Source organism: Chionomys nivalis, chromosome 26 (assembly GCF_950005125.1).
Source record: "Chionomys nivalis chromosome 26, mChiNiv1.1, whole genome shotgun sequence".
Taxonomy (NCBI): Eukaryota; Metazoa; Chordata; class Mammalia; order Rodentia; family Cricetidae; genus Chionomys; species Chionomys nivalis.
In genome coordinates this window covers 8,614,857-8,634,920 of record NC_080111.1, presented here as the reverse complement: position 1 = coordinate 8,634,920, position 20,064 = coordinate 8,614,857, and the positions used below count along the sequence as shown (strand labels likewise).

Below are 20,064 nucleotides of genomic sequence, written 5' to 3'. Positions count from 1 at the left end.
CTTGTGTCTGGCTCACTGTACTTCATATACTTTGTTCAGGGTTTGTGTCCGTTATGTTGTACCATGTAAAGGGTTTCCTAAGCCAGGTATGTTGACATCTGTAATTCTAGTGCCAGCGAGTCTAGCCTGGGCAGCATAGTGAACTATATCAGTATGTATACATTTTATTTATGCATTCATTTGGTATTGGATTCTTGGCCGAATGAACAGTGTTGCTCTGGTCACAGGTGTTGGAAGATGTGTAGGCCCTTGCCATCACTGCTTTTGGTGAAGTAGTCTTGGTATGTCTTATGTAATTCTGTCTTTAGTATTCTGAGAAATAGTAACATGTGCTTTGTGATATTATTGTTCCTTAGAGGAGGTTATTTAGGAGACCCTTCACTTGGAAAGGTTATATTTCAAAAGGCCCACATTTAACTTTCTAGAGCCTTTATCTACCCTAACCTAAGATTGCGAATCTAAAGGTAGTCTATAGTGTATATACTTTCCTGCACTTGCTTGATCAGGAAATCCTTTTCTTAGAAGGCATGCCCCTGACTTTGTTTTTAAGTCTATGGAAAACACAGTAGAAATCCCACTTTGGTAAATATAGGTGATGAAATAGAGTTCGGCAGCTGTGAATTGACTTGTCCTACCTCATAGCTACCAAGGGCCAGAGTGGGCCCTGCCACTCTAGTCAGTGACTGCTGGGTAGGCTCTTGTGTCTTCTTTAAACCCCATACTTCAGTGCTTGGTCCACACAGTTGTCTGCACTGCTGCTGCTCCTGATTTCCTGGCTGCCGTACCCTCAGTCCTCGTTCCCGTCACCTCAGTTGTTCTGATTGTAGGACTTGAGAGGCCTCCTTTATTAAATTGTTACTGTATGGAGTTGGGCCTGTTACTGTTGGAAGGTGTCTTGTGCTGGTAAGGCTGACAGTAACTGAGAGGCCATGGCCACATCATACTTGTGCTAAGGCTGGAAGGCCCTACTTAGTCAGAACGGTCAAGTGCCAGAAAGTAATGAAGTAATGGCATCTAAGCTAGTGTTTAGGAAAAGTGGCGGGAGCATGAGCTATTGCCACACCCTCTCTGCCCATAATAATTGGGTTATTCTCCAGATTCACTGTAGTTTGAGTGTGCAAGCGTACATGCGTGTGTGCGTGCATGCGTGCGCAAGTGCCCGTGCTTAAGCAAGGATTCCCTTACTTTTTAACTTTAGAGCTCTGTAAAGTGTTGCCTTTAGTAGGTTGGAGAAACGCTGCAGAGGTGATGAAACCTCAGTGGGAAACTCTGCTGTTAAAACAAAGAAGACCTTCAGTGCGCTCCACACCTCTACACAGCACCCAGCACACAAAGTGCTTTCTTTCTGTTACCCTGCTTTATTTAGAGCTCACTGAGACTCCAGGTAGAGTTCGGGAAAGAGTGAATAGAGGGTACACCGGGAACTGCCTGTCCTTCTGGAGCTGTGCACAGCAACCCACAGCCTTGGAACGAGTACAGAGCGCACACTGTAAAGTGGAATAGGATTTGAGACCTCGGAGCTTCCCAGTACCGGCCCTGTGCTTCGAGCTTTGACTGGCTACTTTAGAGCGTAAATGTTTGATCAGTTGGCTGCTGTCCAAACTAGCAGGTAGGATTTAAGCTCTATGTTTCGAGAGTATTGTCAGGAAATGTGTTTCGGTGTGTCTGTTTCCCGAAGCTCTGCCGGCCTTGCAGAGGTCACACCGACTTTGTCTGCTAGGTGGCAGCTGTGCACTTAGTGTGCAGACATGGGACTTCCCACTCCACTGCGGCTCTGCCTGCCGGTTCTGCTTGTCTGCTGCTGGCTGTCTTGCTTGCTTGTCTTAGATTAGTTAAGTTCACTCAACACCCACATTCATCACTTTGCCTTTTATGTTTGAGATATTCAAAAGGCCTCAAGAATAAATAATTGAAATACTTTTACTTATCAAATTTATCAAAGAATTATCAAGGTATTACAGTAATAGAGAAATTTAAATCTTTTGAACATCTAAAATTTGCAGTTTACATGTTGCAGTGCTCTGTAAATTTATCTTAAAAACATTAAGACTTTCCCTTTACAAATCTGTTATAAACTCGCATACATATATGTGTGCTTACATTTGTGTGTGCACAGAGAGCAGTTAAGTCTTATATATATTCTAGATCAAAATAAAGGTATTTTCTATTGCTTCAGAAGGTTCTTTATGTCCATCCTCATTAACAATCCTCAAAGGTAGTGTTGGCTCAGGCCAGTTCTGCCTCTCGTTAACTTGATACAGCAAACTTTTCATCATGTATTATTTGATCGTGGAGTCTTTAGACATGTAATGATTAGGCTTGATTGTATGTTGTGCACCTCAGTGCACAGCCCAGATTTCCTGCATTAGCATACATGCTGCCAAGAGTGTTGCTTACTAACGCGTCTCACATCTGGGTCTCCTTCACGTCATCAGAAGAGAGATGCATATTACCCAGGTCATGCCGAACAAGCAGTCAACACTCAGGGACTTGATGAAGGCTTGGTAAGGTCCATTCCCAGCTCAGGACAGGGGTCTGTCCTCTCCCACAGTAAAGTCCTGGTCATTAACCTTTGTCTCAAACTCTAGTTCATGGCTGAGCTTCTGTGCAGGTCTTCCGTGGATCCATCTCTCCATACTACTGCTGAGGAAAATTCTCATAGAGTTAAATACCACGTTTCCTTACCCCGATTTCAAAGCAATCCCTCACTGTGGTGGAGATGAAACCCTCGGGTCCTAGTGTTACCTTAGTTTGTCTCGATGCATGCGCTACTCTGGGGTCGGTGGTGCTGATGCAAGCAGGTCTTCACTTCTGGTTCTGCAGAAGCATAGCGCATTGAATTATGTAAGTCCTCAAGGCTTTTGAATGATGATAAATTACTGTTCCTGAATTTCTCATTGCTACTTTTCAGTGTGTTCATACGACTTAATCAAAATCGGGCGTGTGCTGGAGCACAGCCTGTCTTGTTCCACTGACTCTGTACCCCGAGTCTGTGCCTGTCTCTTAGACCCAGTGAGAGGATATATGGTGTGCAGCTACAGGTTTTCCTGCTCTGGACTCCAGTTGTGCTTAAACCAGTGATAAACTCAGTCGCTTATCCCGGTCTGCAGGCTTTCAAGTGTATTTACACTCCTCTTGTTGGGAAATCTTTTCTGAATCTTTGTAGCCATTCATAGGCAAATTCCTCCTAATTTCCACCAAAGGTCTTCATTCTATAGACAAGTTCATTATGTTTTGTCTTATTCTTTCAAGTTGCTAGCCATTGTCTCCTGGTCACATTCACATTTTTTGGTCATCTATGCAATGTTATTAGAGTGTTACAGTGCGCCTGGTATTACTCTGAGCAGTCCCGCTCATTAGATGTCATTCTGTAGAGAGATAGCACAGGATCTGTAGTGGTTTTTGAGCCCCATGTTTGGAGGGGTAGACTCAGAAGCTAGGAGAGCCATAAAACAGCAGGAAACAGCATCCACCTTGAGACTGACGGCAAGCGAATAAAACCTGTGTCCTTCAGTACCAGCGCTTCTTGTGCCGGTCACAGTCGTGATGGTAGAATGTTAGTGTGAGTAAGGACTGGAGAGCGTTGAAACAGGTGGAATGTCCTGCTTCCTAAATGGAGCCTCGTTACAGGCAGAGAACTGCTTTGAAAAGGGTACAGCCAGCTGTTCCTGTTGCTGGTCTCCCCACATGGAAGTTTCTGGAAATGTAGAAGTCAGAGGACATCCATTAGTGTATGTCTGTGCATAGCCAGGCAGGTAGACATCTCAGCCTCCAGAAGGAGAAAGACATTTGGTCATTGAGGCAGCAGCGCCTCCTTTCCCTCAATCGTAAAGGCTTTATCTTAGCTGCTAGACTCATGTTTCTGTGCTACAACATCGATGCATCCAAAGATTCAGGCTGCGGCTGCTGGGGTAGCTCTGGCAGAGCACCTGCCGCACATGTGCAGGACTCTGGATTCAAGTCTTGAAACCCAAGAAACAAACCAAAAGCCAGCTCCACCTTAGTAGAAAAGAAAAAGAAAAACTCAGGCTTATCCCCATTGCCCGAAATGAATTTGGGTGAGGAAGACTTGCTTGCACTGCCAGGATGTTTCTTAAGAAACTTTGTTTCCATGTCATCTAAATCCTGCAGGAGACTGTGCTCACATAGGATTGAGATCCTTTTTGGTAATGTTAGTTTTATAATTGGGCCAACTTTTAATAATAGAGAGCACATATAATCCTGATGGTCCTCTGAAGAATTCTTTTTTTTTTTTTTTTTTGTTTTTTCGAGACAGGGTTTCTCTGTGGTTTTGGAGCCTGTCCTGGAACTAGCTCTGTAGACCAGGCTGGTCTCGAACTCACAGAGATCCGCCTGCCTCTGCCTCCCGAGTGCTGGGATTAAAGGCGTGCGCCACCACCGCCCGGCTCCTCTGAAGAATTCTTAAAGGTGTCATCTTAATTCTGATGTCACTGGGCTCGCTCTCTTCCACAGTTGCTCAGTGTTTCTAGAAAGAATCCCCAGTGGTTGTGTGTGATGTCAGAGACCCTGATTGAGTGCGCACAGGCTCCTGCTGCACTGCTAGCGCCCTGTGACCCTGGCCTGTCCAGCACGAGGTTTCCTCCCTGGGATATGGGGCCACTGATGAGATGAACCCTTGAAATATAATTCCTCATGAATTTATAAAACAGGGTTATATGTGTTTTCTTCCGTGTCTTACAATATATCACAAACCATCTTCCAGATGAATAAACTTCCATAGTGCCCTGAAAACTGACATTTATGAAATTTTATTGTTGGAAACCATAGTAAGCTTTTTTTTTTTTTAAGTTTAACATAAATGTCAATATTGTAGCACTAAAATCCTGTTTCCTTTCTTTGAACTTGGGCTTCTTCATCTAGGTTGGTGTGGGTTTACTGTGCACTGACATGTCTAAAGCATGCACAAGTTAGTGTCACAGCAGATGCGTGCAAGTGACCAAGGCCCATGTGACCTTGCCATGCCTTAGATCTCCGTCTTCTCGTCGCCTCCCTGGAGGTGAAAGTGTAACCTTTTTCTCAGGACCGTCCTGAAGCCACGAGAAGGGTTTGTACTGGAACTCTGAGTCCAGAGCTGCCTCTGCTCAGGGACACCAACATTACATCAGGTGACTAGCTCTTTGGAGAATAGAAATAGAATTCAATTTGACCTTGGCATTTTGGAGAAGCAGTTGTTTACATGGAGAATTATTTTTAAAGGAGTAATTGTGGAATAATAAAACAGAAAAAAAATTTATACCACTTACTGTTCTCTTTGTTTTTGGTAAACAAAACCAATGATGCATTGGATAATTTAGACCAGGGGTTTGACAGGGAAGGTCAAGATTAAAGTTCTGCTTTGTCCGCCTATGGAATGGAAGTAGAACAGCTGGAACACACAGACACATAATCTTTGTCTTAGATAGCATCCTTTGTTTCCATTTTTTTGAATAATTATCATTGCAAATAGCAGCTTGAGCGAGTACCCCTAGTAAAAGTTGGATAGACATTTCAGAACTAATAGGCTCTGCTAGTTCTCCAGACTAACAAAAATATTTATCTATCTCTCATCTACTTATCAATCTAGCGTCTATCTATATCAATATATCCCTATATAACTCACATAATATATATGTATATACCCATATACCTACACACACACAGAGAGATGGAGTAGGGTCTGGTGGGGGAGGGTGATGGTGATGGCCGTGGTGGCGGCAACGATATACTGGTACCCACACATGGTGCCCATGTGTTCCACAGAGCATATGGCACCAATAAATCTACTGAGGACAGATGGTAGAACCATCAAATACAGACTCTAACTGGACCCAGAGGAGCCCCAGCAGTGCAGCTGGATTATTGTAGGTTCTATTGTGCTGAGTCAAGGAGAGCCAGGACAGATGACTCCTTACCACAGGGCTGCTCTGTCCCAGGCCATCTTGCTTCCCCTGACCGTATCCCCGCTCTTCACCATTGCTTTTTGTCTGTTCTTCATTTTATTTTCCATCAAGGCTGTGTTTCCTGCCAGGTAGATAATAGGATGTGGGATGTAGGTGGTTCAGAAAAGACAGGATTCTTAAATTTCTGTTTTCACAGATGACATCATAAGGAGGTATTTTCATATTCTCCTATGCTCATATGCTTATTGCTGACTTTTAATTAATGAAAAATTTACTCTTAAACATTGAATTTTCAACTTGAGTTTAAGAAAAATATCCTTAAATACTTATATGTATTTTGAATTTTACTCTTTGAAACTATAAACTTGAAATTCAGAAATGTTTTGTATAAAATACATAAGGGAAGGAAATGATTACTAAACAATTGCTCATTTGTCCATAAATTTTGTGGGAATTATTAAAAAGCAGATACCCTTGGTACAATTAAAGTGTTTTCTTTTACATTTGTGAGTCATATCATACAAATGGCCATTTGCAGTATAGTGGTTTGTGTTTTAATCAAATGCTCAAATATTAGTTTAGTTGCAATGTGAAAGAAATCACATGCTGCCTTCACTTGTGATGGTTCACGCGTTTAATCCCAGCACTTGGGAGACAGAAGCCAGCCTGGTCTACAGAGCGAGTTCCAAGGCCAACTGGGCAACACAGAGAAACCCTGTCTTCAGAAAACAGACAAACCCCAGCCTGTTGTGTTGTTTCAAAGTGTAACTCCAAAAGTTACTACCAGAGAAGTTGTCACGGTAATTTATCAAGCCAGGGCTTGGAGCCACATTTTAATATTTAAGGTCATGTGCTGTTCTTCCAGAAACCCTGAGTTCATTCCTAGCACCTTCCTGGAGGTTCACAGTCTCCTGTAGCTTCATCTCCAAGGGACCTGAAGCCTCTGACCTCGTAACGAATGTACACACGTGTACATAATCACACACCTGCACACATGTACATAATCACAAATTGCATGTGCACACCTGTACACATCTGTGCATAATCACACACACACCCCTGTACGCACACCCCTGCACACATGTGTACACAATCACACTCACACACACACACACTCACTTAGTTAAAGCAAATCTTTGGAAAAGAGTTAACAAGTAATAGCTTCTTCAATATTAATATGTGATAATATTTTTAATAGCTTCTTCAATATTAATATGTGATAATATTTTGTTTGTTTTCCTCATTTCTTCTGAGACAGGGTCTCTCCTCTGTATCCCACCCTGGTCTGGAACTCACAGCAATTCTCCTGCCTTAGAGCCCGAGTGCTAGAGTTGTAGGCATTGCTTTCTTTGCCAGCTTTGTGACAGTTCTCTTCGTTGCCACAGGTAAACGATCACTTCGGTGGGTTGCAGTGATAGATTCTTGTGATCCCAGGACTCAGAAGGAGGCGTGAAAGTCCTGATTTTGAGACTAGTCTAAACGACATAGCAAGACTCCATCTCAAATAAGGAAAAAAGATAAAGGCGGGAGAGAGCGGTCGCTGTGTTAGTTTGAAATACAAGTCCTTTTGGTTTGGCTTGTTGTTTCCAGGTGGTCGTCACAACAAGGACAGCTGCTGATGACTTTAGCACCCAATATGTTTTAGATGGCAGTGGCCACATACTTTCTCAGAAACCCTCACATCTTGGTCAAGGTAAGTGAGTGCTTTGGAGCATATTTTCCTGTCTATTATCATTATCATCATCATCATCATTATTTAAAGAGTTTTGTCTTGAATTTAGACAGTGTTTTGGGTTGGTCTTGATGAAATCTGGCCGTCCTTCAAGGAAGCAGAGCTGTCCTAAAGAGGAACGGGTTAAGGCTGGGTACCTGGGTGACTCGCTGTGACAGCAGTTGTTCCTGGTGTTGGATCACCAGTGTCTCCTCTGCAGACGCAGGACAGGAGTCTGCTGAGGTGCCTGAAGTCTCGTTGATTTGTAATGGGCTGTAACCCCAAGGTATTATGATTGAATAAGTTGGCAGCATATGTATGAATGGAAAACTTCATATAAGCCTGGGGTAGTGAAGCGCGTCATTGCTGTCAGCTCCCAGTTACCAACCTTCCAGCGCAGTCCTGCCTGATACCGTCCACTTACTGCTTCACTCTGTATTCTTCTGAGATAAATAATTACCAGCCATTGTTCCTGTTATTGTTTTGTGCACAGGTGCATGTAATTTTACTTGTATATTTTTACGTTTTCTAAGAACTAATCCTAAGGTAGAAATTGGTCTCTTTAGTCTATGTTCACTAAAGCGCCTAAGCTTTTCCCAGCATGGATGGGTAGCGTGGAGACGGTGTCAAAGGTGGCTCCCCTGGAGAGCTGAGGTCACAGAATCACTGGTCTTTGAAGGACTTGTGAGGTAATGGCTGCTGTTCCCCTCCTCCCACCTAGGTTGTTGATTTTAATTTAACTTTATGGCTCCTTGTTTTAATTGACCAAAGCACTTCAATTTTATTGTCTTTACTTTTAAAATAATGGCTTCAGTCTTCATAAAATTTACTTTTTTAAGTCTGGTAAGTCCACACACTCTGCCTCTAATTTTGGAAATTGTCAGCATAGTTAGTGATTACATTTGCTCATTAGAAATTTATATTTTTTTGTATCCACAAGGGAAGAAGAACTAATGGGAAATTCTAAGAAAACTCTCATTTACACTTGTTCATAGTCAATAAAAATAAACTCATCTATGTAATAAATAATATATATTTTAGCTAAATAATACATTATCATCTTTTCAATATGTGTTACACAAAGATAAGTCTAACTTGATTTTACTTCTTTGATATCTTTCCTTTTTAGAAACCCTCTGAGCCTAGATCTTGAGAGTTCACGTTAGGAAAGCACTAGAAGGCGTTCGTCCTCCTAGGAGACTGCTGTGAAGTAACCCTGTCGCCTTATAAAACTTAAAAGTATTTATTTTTATCTCAGCGGGTGCCGGTCTGATCTGGGTGGCCCGTGGCTCTGTATCATCAAACTTCTCATGCTTTTCTGTGTTCGTCTCCATGGGAACTGTGAAATAACAATCCTTAAGGAAGGGCTCCATCTGATCTCTGCCCTTTCACCGGTTGATTTTTCTTTTTCTACTGACGTCAGTCTTGCACCTTTAGTGAGTTAAATTAGGTATGCGTGTTGAGGAAGTCTTGTAGTCAGTAAATGCATCTTATTTTCATTAGCTTGTTTCATAACTCGGGAAACAACACACTTGAAAGGTCAGTAGTTACAAAATCAGTACGACTTTTTAAACTCACTTTTTCCACCTCACTATACCCGATTGCTTAGGTAACAGCAACAACAACAACAAAAATCTAAACTTCAGATTGCTCTAGATAGAGAAATTATACAACCCTTTGCTGAGTAAAAGTGCCCTTGCGGTAGCGTTGCTTCGTGTTGATGGTTTGTGAGCCACTGACTCCCAGACTCACGTTTCACCAGCTGTCATTAGCTTCCATTTAAATATTTCCTATGTAAGATAAAACTGCAGTTCGGCCATCCTAATTTATACCTGTGCATCTGAGGTTCTTGTAGACTAAACGCCACTGTGATGCGAATGCCCTTAGAAGTCACTCTTCATGTCCTCTGGTGAGATGGTACCTGCAGATGGCTCACATAGCTACAGGGGCAACCTCCAACAAAATCTCCACTAGACACTGAGATGCACACATTTAAATGTGGGTTACGGAAGATTTCTTTCTTGCTTTTTGGGTCCAGATATTTGTTTTATGGATTGTTTTAGCCATTGAAGGTGATTTTGGTTTCAGTGCTTGTTACTTTAATTGTTCTTCTCATCTCTTCATTATACTTTTAAACATAACTGGTTTTCCTTTTTTCCTTCTTAAAAATATTTATTTTTAATTGTACCCCAGTGTGTGTCTGTTTCTGCGTGTCGGTGTGTATATGCCTGCCTCCCACTTATATATTGGTTCCTACAAGGACCAGGAGAGGCTGTCTGATTGGGGCTGTAGTTAAGTTACAGGAGTTGGGAGTCACCTGATGTAGGTGCTGGCAACTGAACTCTGGTCCTCTTCAAGGCCAGCACCGTCTTTTCTACTCGCCCTCACCTTTGGAAGGTGAAACTGTAATTTTGATTAAGAGGGTGCAGTACCCACAGAAGTAGAGCAGGCGCACAGACAGGAAGTGCACTAGAGCAAGCACAGTGCGGCGGGAAGTGAACTTGGTTTTTATTTTAAGGCAGGTGGCACTGCATCTTCTCTCGATTCACCAAGTCCACCCACAGTCTTTAACAGTTGGCTGATTTTGAAAGGATGGACACAAAGGAACTGAAGGAATGCAGAAAAGAGACACTTCTCAGTCTTCGCCACCGCCCCATCTCTCCTGCCCCTATCTATCCCTACTTTCCTCCAAGGAAGCGGATTAACTCTCAGCTTCCCAAGGCTTGTTCCCAGGGGTGACCGGTTATTTGTGGCCATCACAGCTCTCTATGTCCATCGGTTGTGTGCGTCCAGCCGATGCTCCAGAGCAGATGCTTTGGAAGGAGTATTCTGTTCTGTGCTGTGGAAACCCCTGCCGTAGACCGCTGCGCGGGGGACTGTGCGTGTGGGGTTTGTCTCAGCAGGGCAGCAGAACTGTGTTCATTAGTTTAGAATCCTTTCTGACAATTCAGCGCCCGCCTTTACATTAGAAGTGTAAATAGCTTCCGTCTTAAGTGGCATAACACAGGGCCGTGTCAAAATATAATGGAGCAATTGCGGAACTGCGATTTAATTCTGGTGTTTGAAGTGTGTGCTAAAGTTAGAGGATTGAGTGGTTCCTTCTGTAAAATACCAATGCACTGGGCCTCCTCCCTGTTAGCCGGTGTTACTTGGTCCCTTTATTTTTAAGGATATTTCAGCATTCAAATTCAAACATTTAATTTGAAATAAAAAAAAATCCTTTTTATCTGTAAGTTTTATTTTTTGTTTGTTTGTTTATTGATATAGGGTTTTATTGAACTTGACCATTCTAACTGGGGTAAGATGAAATCTTAGAGACTCTGAATTTGCATTTTCGTGATGACTGAGGTTGAACATTCACAGGATAGTCATTTTTAAAGTATTAGTCCTAGTGATCCATGAGCATGGAAAAAATTTTCATCTTCTGATATCTTCTTCAATTTATTTAGTGTCTTCAAATTTTTATTATACATGTTTTTTACTTGGTTAGTTATTCCAAGTTTTTCTGTTTATTTGTTTTTACACTCTCGTGGAAAGTGGTGTTTCCCTGATTTCCTAGCCCCTTTTTACTTGTCTAAAAGAAGGCTATTAATGTTTGTGTGGTAATTTTGTGTAGTGCTATTTTAATGAAAGTTTCCTGTACTGTGGAAATTTTCTGGTGGTGTTTTTAAAGACCCTTATATATAACGGCCTTATATATTTGCATATCATATGCAAATAAACGTACTCTGACTTCTTCCTTTACTGTTTGTATCCCCTGAGCTCTTTCAGCTGTCTTATTGCTCTAGGTTAAGAGTTCTGCAATGAATAGGGATGGACAGAGTAGACTTTTTCTCATTCCTGATTCTAGTAGCAGTGCTTTGGATTTCTCACCCTTTAGTCTGATTGGCTGTGGGCTTGCTGTAAATTGCTTTCATTGTATGTACTGAGGTCTGTTCCTTGTCCTGGTCTCTCCAGGACTTCTGTCATAATGGCTTGTTAAATTTTGTCAAAGACTCTTTCTGCATCTAATGACATGATCATGTTTTTGTTTTCAGTGGATTTCATTTTTTGATTTTCATAGATTGAATCATCCTTGCATTGCTGGGATGAAGTCTATTTGATCACAATGGATGATCATTTTGGACTCGGTTTGCAAGTATTTTGTTGAGATTTTTTTTTTTTTTTTTTTTTTGGTTTTTCGAGACAGGGTTTCTCTGTGGCTTTGGAGCCTGTCCTGGAACTAGCTCTTGTAGACCAGGCTGGTCTCGAACTCACAGAGATCCACCTGCCTCTGCCTCCCAAGTGCTGGGATTTTTTTTGGATTTTTTGAGACAGGGTTTCTCCATAGCTTTTGGTTCCTGTCCTGGAACTAGCTCTTGTAGACCAGGCTGGCCTCGAACTCACAGAGATCCGCCTGCCTCTGCCTCCCGAGTGCTGGGATTAAAGGCGTGCGCCACCACCGCCCGGCTTTGTTGAGTATTTTTGTGCCACCAGCTAACTTCTACCTTGTCTTCAGTGCCTGAAGTTTCCCCCTGCGTGTCCTGCAGTCTGTTGGAGAGGCACACCTCTCAGGTTTTGTTTGGTTTTCTAAGGTTTTATCCTAGTTTTATATCAGTTTTGGTTTTTTTTTGGTGATTCTATTTCTTTGTTGATCTCTACTTTGTGGTTGAATTGGTCTTATTATTTAGTTCAGCTGTTGGCTTGTGCTTTCACCGTCTTCCTTTATCCGTCCTCTTCAAGGCCCTTGTAGGATTCCTTGTGTTGTGCTTCAGGTAAACTGTGTTTCTCGGGGCTGAAACAGTAGAGGTCCTGACCTCTGGAAAGGGCACACTGTTGGAGGTGTTGGGGCTGCTCCTGTTGGTGGGTTTGCACAGGGCTATACGCATCTGGAGTTGTCCCTTGGCTTAGGTAACTGGTCTTGTCTCTGTTGTGTGGGTACCCTGATCTTGGTTTGTTCTTGTCCATTCTTCATTTTAGCCAAGTTGGGTGGCCATGGGCCCCTTGGTAGAAGCAGTCCTAAGGGTTCTTGGATTCACAAAGCAATGGAGGTAATGTGGAAGGGTTGGCAGCGGAGATCTGGGGAGACCCCGGGTCCACACGTGAGAAACACTAGGAGTGCTGTGACTCTTTCTCCTTTTTGTGTGGTGGAGCAGGCTCTCCCTGTGTGGCCAGTGTTGAGCTATGCAGAGCCTCACCTCAGTCTCCCGAGTGCCGGGGTTCCAGGTACACACTACCACACCTGGCTATTTGGATATAGGTTTCTAAATTTCCCTGAATACTGTGTGATTTGTGTGTCTTCTGGTGCCACAAATGAAAACTTTGATGCTGGCCTTCTTGTTAAAAACTTGACTAAAATTTTTAAACATTTTTCTTCCAAAAATATTTTAAATTTTAGGATTTCCGGTGGAAAATGATTTTGGTCTTTGATTTTAAGAAATGTTTCTTGGGGCCTAGAAAGTTGACTCGGTGGTTAAGAGCACTGGCTGCTTTTCCAGAGGACTGTGGCTGTGGTTCAGTTCCCAACAGCTCCATGATTGCTCAGAACTGCAGTTACTGAGGACTGCCTCTCTTGCCCTCCGTGGGCACTGCACACACATGGTGTACACATATGTACCCAGCCCAAATACTTGCACATAGGTAACGATTTAAAAATCTCTAGAGAGGTTTGTTTTTCTTCTGGAAGAGAAATGTTTCTCTTTGTGTGGTGAAGCCCCATTCAGCCTCCTTCTTGCTTGGATGGCAGGCATATTTCACCACGCCTGATTAATTTCTGTTTTCAATGTTCGCCTTTGAAGGTGAGGTAAGTTAAACTAAATAATTCTATGATGTTTTATGTAAATACTTCAGTGGCATGATAAAGGTCATTACATGTTCTGTATAGTCTTACATCATGTTTATATTGTACTTAAAATGCAGAGTAACTAGCATCTCCAGATGGTTTGACTGTCAGCAGATTCTCAGATTGTATTCTAGTGAGGCTGTTTCTCTGCGGTAGGCAGTGGGTCTGAGCAGGAAGGGTCTGTGCTAGTTCATAGCCATGACCTTGTTTGTACCTCCATGCTTGGTGGAGGATTGGTCTTAATGCTAGAAGGGGTTGATTACTGACTGCGTGTATTTAGAGATGGGCAGTCCTTCCGCATCTAAAGCGCTTGCTTCTTGTCTGCCGACAGGTACTACTGTAACTGCCCTGAAGTTGTTCAAGAACCTGCCTGTAAGGAAGCAGTACTACTCAACTGCTAAAAAGTGTAAAGACGAGCTCAGACATGTACAGGACCTCCTCATAAGCTACGCTGTCCTTATCCCTGACCTAAGGATTATTTTCATACATAATAAGGTGAGCATTATTATCTTGTGTAAGCGGTTTTTATAGCAATCTAATGAAGAGATGATATATCCTGTATCAATCAGTTAGATGCATGCCATGGAGTATACATTTGCCGTATCCCACAATCCTACTTGGTTTGTGGAGAATCTAGTCACCAATGTGAAGACAGTGAAGGTGATTCTGTCTTATGGAAAAGCCGTCATAGTTTGACCTTTGCCAAGAAGCCAAGAGAGCCATTTCCATCTTCTATCACCCAAGGACTGGGAGAAGGAGCCGGGACTTGGCCTTCATTGGGAGTGGATCTCGGTTTTCCCAACTCTCTTAGCTGTGAGAGATAATTTTTTTATTTACTTGTGCAGTTTGTGTGGTTTTGTTTTTGTTTTTTTACCCTGTCCTGTCGGTTTTGTCTTTATTGTAAATGGAGCACTGAAGACCTATGGGAAGTCTGCTATCTTGCCATCAGTGACCCAGGGGCAGCTCTGGGGTGCTTCCCTTAGGCAGCTCTTCTTCCCCCTTTGACCCTCACCGTGGAGCAACGTCTCTCATCTTCCAGAGTTGCTTAAGGTTTGCTAAAGGCCACTCTACTCATTTCCTTCTGATTTTCAAAGCAAGGCTGGTGAAGTAAAGGGATTTGTCTTGTGTGTCAAATCGCAGAGGAAAGGTTTATATCCTTCCTGAACCTTCGTTTTTCCTGAATTCCACATAAGCACATTAAAGTAGTCAACGGGAGGAGACCAGCTCGCATAGCAGTAGATGGGGAGTGGGGACTTAGCGTCTCCTGAGGATCTGTGTAGACCAGGCGCCTCAGTCTGCTGTCCTCGCTGTACCTGCAGATGATTTGGCAGTGTGCCAAGACGAGCTGCTGGGAGCTGAACTCCGAGAACTCTAATGTGTCGCTGAGAGTCGCACAGCTGGCGAAGGGTTGAGATGGGATTGGGAACCTGGCATAGCTTGGAGGACAGGTTCTTCACACTTTCCTGTGTTCTCTTCCAGTTTTACATGTGTGCAGTTCCTCTTCATGCTTTAGTAACTACAGTAACTGCAGTAAGCAGTGTTGCCTGGATTTATATGAGAAACTTAGAGCTCAGAGTGATAAAGGAATTCTTTCTTGTATTTTAGTGAATAATTGTGTTCAACCACAACTTTTAAAATTATTTTTTTTATAGATTTTAATATTATAGTATAATTTTATTATTCCCCCTTCCCTTTCCTACCTTCAAATCCTCCCTTACACCTTTCTGGTGCGTGGCCTCATTTTTTAATGGTTACATACATATCTGTATATGCATATATATTCCTAAATACATTTGCTCCAGTCTTACCTCAGTCTTTACTAACTGGTCACAAGACTCTTTATCTTTATGCCATGTGAAATGTTTATGATCAAAACCTTTAGTCATCTTAAAAAAGAAAGAATTAAGGAGTCGGCCACCTGTTCCTGCTGGCAGGGCGCTCTACCAGATGATACCTTGAGACCCTTCCAGCGCCGCCGTGCTGAGGCTGGACGGAGGCTCCTCTGCTAAAATAACCCTGCGACCTCTGGTCCAGAGGTCATTTAGTAATTACAAGTTAAGTGTCTCCAAGTTAAGAGAAGACCAAGGTCAAGTCCATAGTCCAGAAGGGAAGACTGATTTAAAAACCAAGATTTGAAGAGGAAAAAGAACTACACATTCATAAACAACCATGAGTACAACTAAAGATCATAATTTAAAGAGAAAATAAGGAGAGATCAGAGCAGGTGGTGGAAGTGAGCAGACGGCAGAGTTTGACCAGACGAAGCGTTCTTACTCATTGGGTATATGTGTTCTAAGTTTCTAGGTTTATGTGATGAACTAATGTTGAATTATCAGAATAGGCATTTTCTTCTGAGAATGGAAAGCAGTCTTTTTATTATATGCTATATTTTATTGTTGGGGGGGTCACAGAAATTACTTGAAGTAAATTCAAGTTCCTCTGTGGCCTTCAGTCATTTCAGGGGCCATTCAGATCCTAGGAGGTGTGTTGAGAATGTCACACATGAACACAGTAGGTGACTACTCAGATCTACTAGTAAAATTGCTGGCTGTTGTATCCACGATCATCTACTGAGTGAGATAAGCTTTCTACCTCCAAACCTGTTTCCACCGCTGTACACAACTCTTCTCCTTTTTAAAAATAGCACTAGTATGCTTCAAATCATGTTAAAATCCACGGTTAAGCCTTCCACATGGCATCGCCGTCTTACCTAAGTCTCCACACGGAGCCCGCTCTGCTCGCAGCTGCTCTCGTAAACACGCTGACTTCCATCACGGTTTCTGTGAGGAACCGTTGTCCTTGTCTAAAATTTAAACATAATGATATTGTGTGTTTACTTTTTCTGCATTAGAAACACATAATATGAGAAGTACTCTGGCTATTTTGATAACTTGGATTAGCTGGTGTTCCTTCTTTTTCTGAAGGTTTCACCTGCCAAGACATTCTCTGAATACTGATGATGTCGCTGCTCCTGCCAGTATGGTTATGTTAGAAAGAAGTATTTTTCTTCTTTCATCACCACGTTCCTTGAAAGCAAATTGAATAATGAGACAGCCAAAGCGGATTCAGCGAGTTTATTTAAAGTAGATATTATTTGGAGAATTGCTGGGGCCATTTCTCACATAAGCACTGCAGTTTAAGGTTTAATCATAAGAACTAAATCCTCGTGAAGTCCTCCTCCATGTGTTTTTGCTTCTAAGGAGTTGTTTCTCGGAATAAAAAGGGCTTTTTTAGTCTGACAGTAATGAAATTCCTGATTATTGCCTATGGGTAAAAAGAACTGTGTAGATCATATTTTAGAATGCTATATTTGTGATTTCTAATGAGAGCTACTTCCACTTCATAATCGTTGGTTTGTAAATGCTTTGGTTTTTCCCTGCCGTTGCTGTTTATACCACAGCCACAGCCTATTCTCCTCCCCCTTAAACCCTCTCACCTTCGCTCTCCCCCAGGTCTGTTTCCCTTCAGAAAAGAGCAGACCTCCTAGTGACATCAGTTATTATATGGTGAGGGAGCTTTCTTTTCTGGTCCAACCTATTTGGTGTTCTGTAAGCTTCTTCTATCTTTTATAGACGTCTCCTTCTTTAGGTTAAGAAAATTTTCTTCTATGATTTTGTTTAAATTATTTTCCAAGCATTTGAGCTGGGATTCTTCTCCTTCTATTCCTGTTATTCTTAGGTTTGGTTTTTGCATAGTGTCCCCAGATTTTAGGGGTGTTTTGTGTCAGGAATTTTTATTATTATTATTATTTATTTATTTTTATTCTTTAATTAAAATTTCCACCTGCTCCCCGTTTCCCATTTCCCTCCCCCTGTGTCAGGAATTTTTTAGATTGAGCATTTTCTTTGGCTAATATATCTATTGATTTATCATTATCGTTAATGCCTGAAATTCTCTCTTCCGTCTCTTGGTTGTTGGTGATGGTTGCATCTACAATTCCCTTTTTTGAAGAGTTTAAAATTGGTCTCTCCTGATTTATACTTTCTGTGGTTGAATTTTCTGTAACTCTATCTTATCTTATATCCTAGGTAATTAATAGAATCTCCTGTTTGTATTTTTTTCAGGAGCAATTTGCAATCCCCAACAAGGCAAGCTCGTTTTATTTTGTTTCACCTCTTCAAACATTTTTCTAAGATATCTGTTTGAATCAGCTAGTAAGATACCATCCATATAATAGTTAATTATAGATTGAGGAAACTATTTGTGAATTATGTCCAATAGCTGTTATACAAGATATTGACACAAAGTGGGGAAGAATTTTCCCGATATCTTTTAACAGTGTGGGAATTAATATTAGTAAGGACTGTGAAGGCAGATTTTTCTCTATCCTGTTTTTGGAAAGGTAAAGTTAAAAAACAGTCTTTTAAATCAACCACTATAATAAACCATCCTTTAGGTAGTAGGGAAGGCAAAGGGATTCCAGGCTGTAAAGAGCACATTGGCTGAATCACCTTATTAATAGCTCTTAGATCTGTTACCATTCTCCATTTTCCAGATTTTTTTTAGTGGCAAAATGTAGTCAAGTTCAAAGAACTAGTCAATTCTTCAACGTTGAAACATTTAGTTGCTCCTGATGATCTAATGTCTGCAAATTCTCTAATGTGAGAGGCCTTCATTCTACCCAGACAGGTTTGTCAGCTAACCATTTTAAAGGTGGGGCTGTTGGTACCTTGAAAGATCTACAGCAGTTGTGGCTTGTTTACGTACAGCCTGAATGTTCAGTGACTGCTCTTAATAACACTTTCTAATATTTCTCTTATTTTATGGTTTATTTCTGAGATTAGAAAAAATGTTATTCTGGGTTTTACATCATTGTAACAAATCATGCCCCATAAATTCATTGCTATATTACTTAAATATGGTTTTAATTTCCCTACCTGTCCTTTTGGCCCGTATTATACATTCAACCTACCTTGTACTTTGTTTTACCTGAAATAAAGTTCGAATCCCTAAGAGCTGAATATTTACCTTCTGGATGCCAAGATGCTGGGGAAATTATTATTACGCTTGTGCCCATGTCTAGTAGATCTTCAGTTAGCTTTAGCCTTTCCTCATTTATAGAAGTTTGCCAAAATATTTGTTTTATGATTTCTCCTGAAAATTTTGTTTTATCCTAGTGAAGCTGTTCTGTCTTCCAGAGAAGCATGGGTTTTAACAACAGACATAAAATATCTCAGTTGTTCTGTGGATGAATTTCCCCAATGCTGACAGGGTATGATTGAATCAAATTTGATTTTGGAGCCTGGGAGAGGCTCCCTAAGACATTTCGTGGTGGAAAAGTGTTGTCTTTCCTGTCCCTTGTTGGTCTGCATTCATTAGTTCAATGCCAGTCTTTGTTATGCTCTGCATATTCCAGAAGGCTTGGGCTTTCTGTTTGGATCATCTCTAGAAAAAAACATTGTTTCTAGGAATGCTCTGCCTGCAATCCCTTTTCAAATGACCTTATTTACCACATTAAAACATCTGACCTTTCATTTAAAAAAAAAAAAGTTAGAAATGACTTCTATCCAAGTTTCTTCATAAGTGTGAAATCCAATATCAGCTATATTTTGAATCATTCCAAAGTATAGGTACTGATCTTGCCTTTAGTGGCCTAATTGCCTTTTTGCATTCTGTAGCTTCTAGGTTTGGTATTCATTCTATTTACAGAATTATATTACGAAGTCAATATTTAAAAAAAAATATATCAGTGCAGGCAGGCTTCTTTTGGGCCTTCACTCAGTCCTCCTTCCTGATTCTTCAGTCCTGTCCCAAGCACTCACTTACTTTGTGTGGCATAGGGCCAAAATGTGACTGTTAAATCCATACTGTCTTTGCAGATCAGCATACCGGGAAATTTCCATGCCTCTAGACCTACGTCATTGTCCTAATGACCCTTGCTTCCTTTCTCCACCATGTTTTCTATTGTAACTAAGTAGCAGCTTCCAGTATCGTTGTGGCTAAATCCTTCAGTCTTGTGGGATAATTCTGTTCTGAGTTGCCCATGAATTTAACACCTGCTTCACAAAAGGTGACTGCACACCATGTGAAGTGACTGCTCCCTTAAATCTCTTCAAATTTAACATTTCTACAGGATCCCATAGCCTTGGGGGTGCCTATCATCTGGTGGTCGTTCCGTATGGTAACTGGATAAATTATAGTTGATTTTCTAATAACCTTGGACCATTCTTCTTTAGTTTTGAAATACAGTGGTGCAGTGAGTCTTGCTCTCAACTCCTCTGTCTGTGTGTGAATATTTTTTTTTTAGTTTCATTAGTAGATCGTTCTAAGGATTGTATCTTATCCAGAAGTTTTTCGTATTTGGCACCAATATCAAACCACTTTTTAAAGATAAAACATGGATTAGCTACCGAACTGGTAATAATTATGATCAACATCATGCCCTCTTTATCCAACCCAGCTTTCCTGGCTAGAACTGGTGCCCAGGCTCAGAGGTGGGAGAGCAAGATTCCCTCTGTGGTCCAGCCAGTAGCCTGACAAGCTTCCTGCATAGCCTGCCAGGATTTGAAAAGGCAATGGTTAGACCTTTCTATCTGGGTACTACTTTGGGGAGGGTGGGAGATGGTTTCCCAAACAATTTAGAAAGGGAAGAGGTTAGCCCAATTTCCCACCAGTCTCTAGGACAAATTTTG

The 20,064-nt window shown here is 41.6% G+C and overlaps 1 protein-coding gene across 7 annotated transcripts in view; it reads left to right on the top strand.

Moving 5' to 3' along the window:
- Pms1 (PMS1 homolog 1, mismatch repair system component) overlaps positions 1 to 20,064 on the top strand; it is a 73,536-nt gene that overhangs the window by 14,006 nt on the left and 39,466 nt on the right. For 6 of the 7 annotated variants that reach the window (XR_009056393.1, XM_057758578.1, XM_057758579.1 and 3 more), the window contains 2 exons: positions 7,491 to 7,593; positions 13,764 to 13,927. Coding sequence is in view for 6 of the 7 variants with exons in the window: in XM_057758578.1 (XP_057614561.1) it covers positions 7,491 to 7,593; positions 13,764 to 13,927 (267 nt within the window). In the remaining variant the exon portion in view is untranslated. The remainder of the gene's footprint in view (positions 1 to 7,490; positions 7,594 to 13,763; positions 13,928 to 20,064) is intronic. The other variant, XM_057758582.1, reaches the window with a different exon arrangement.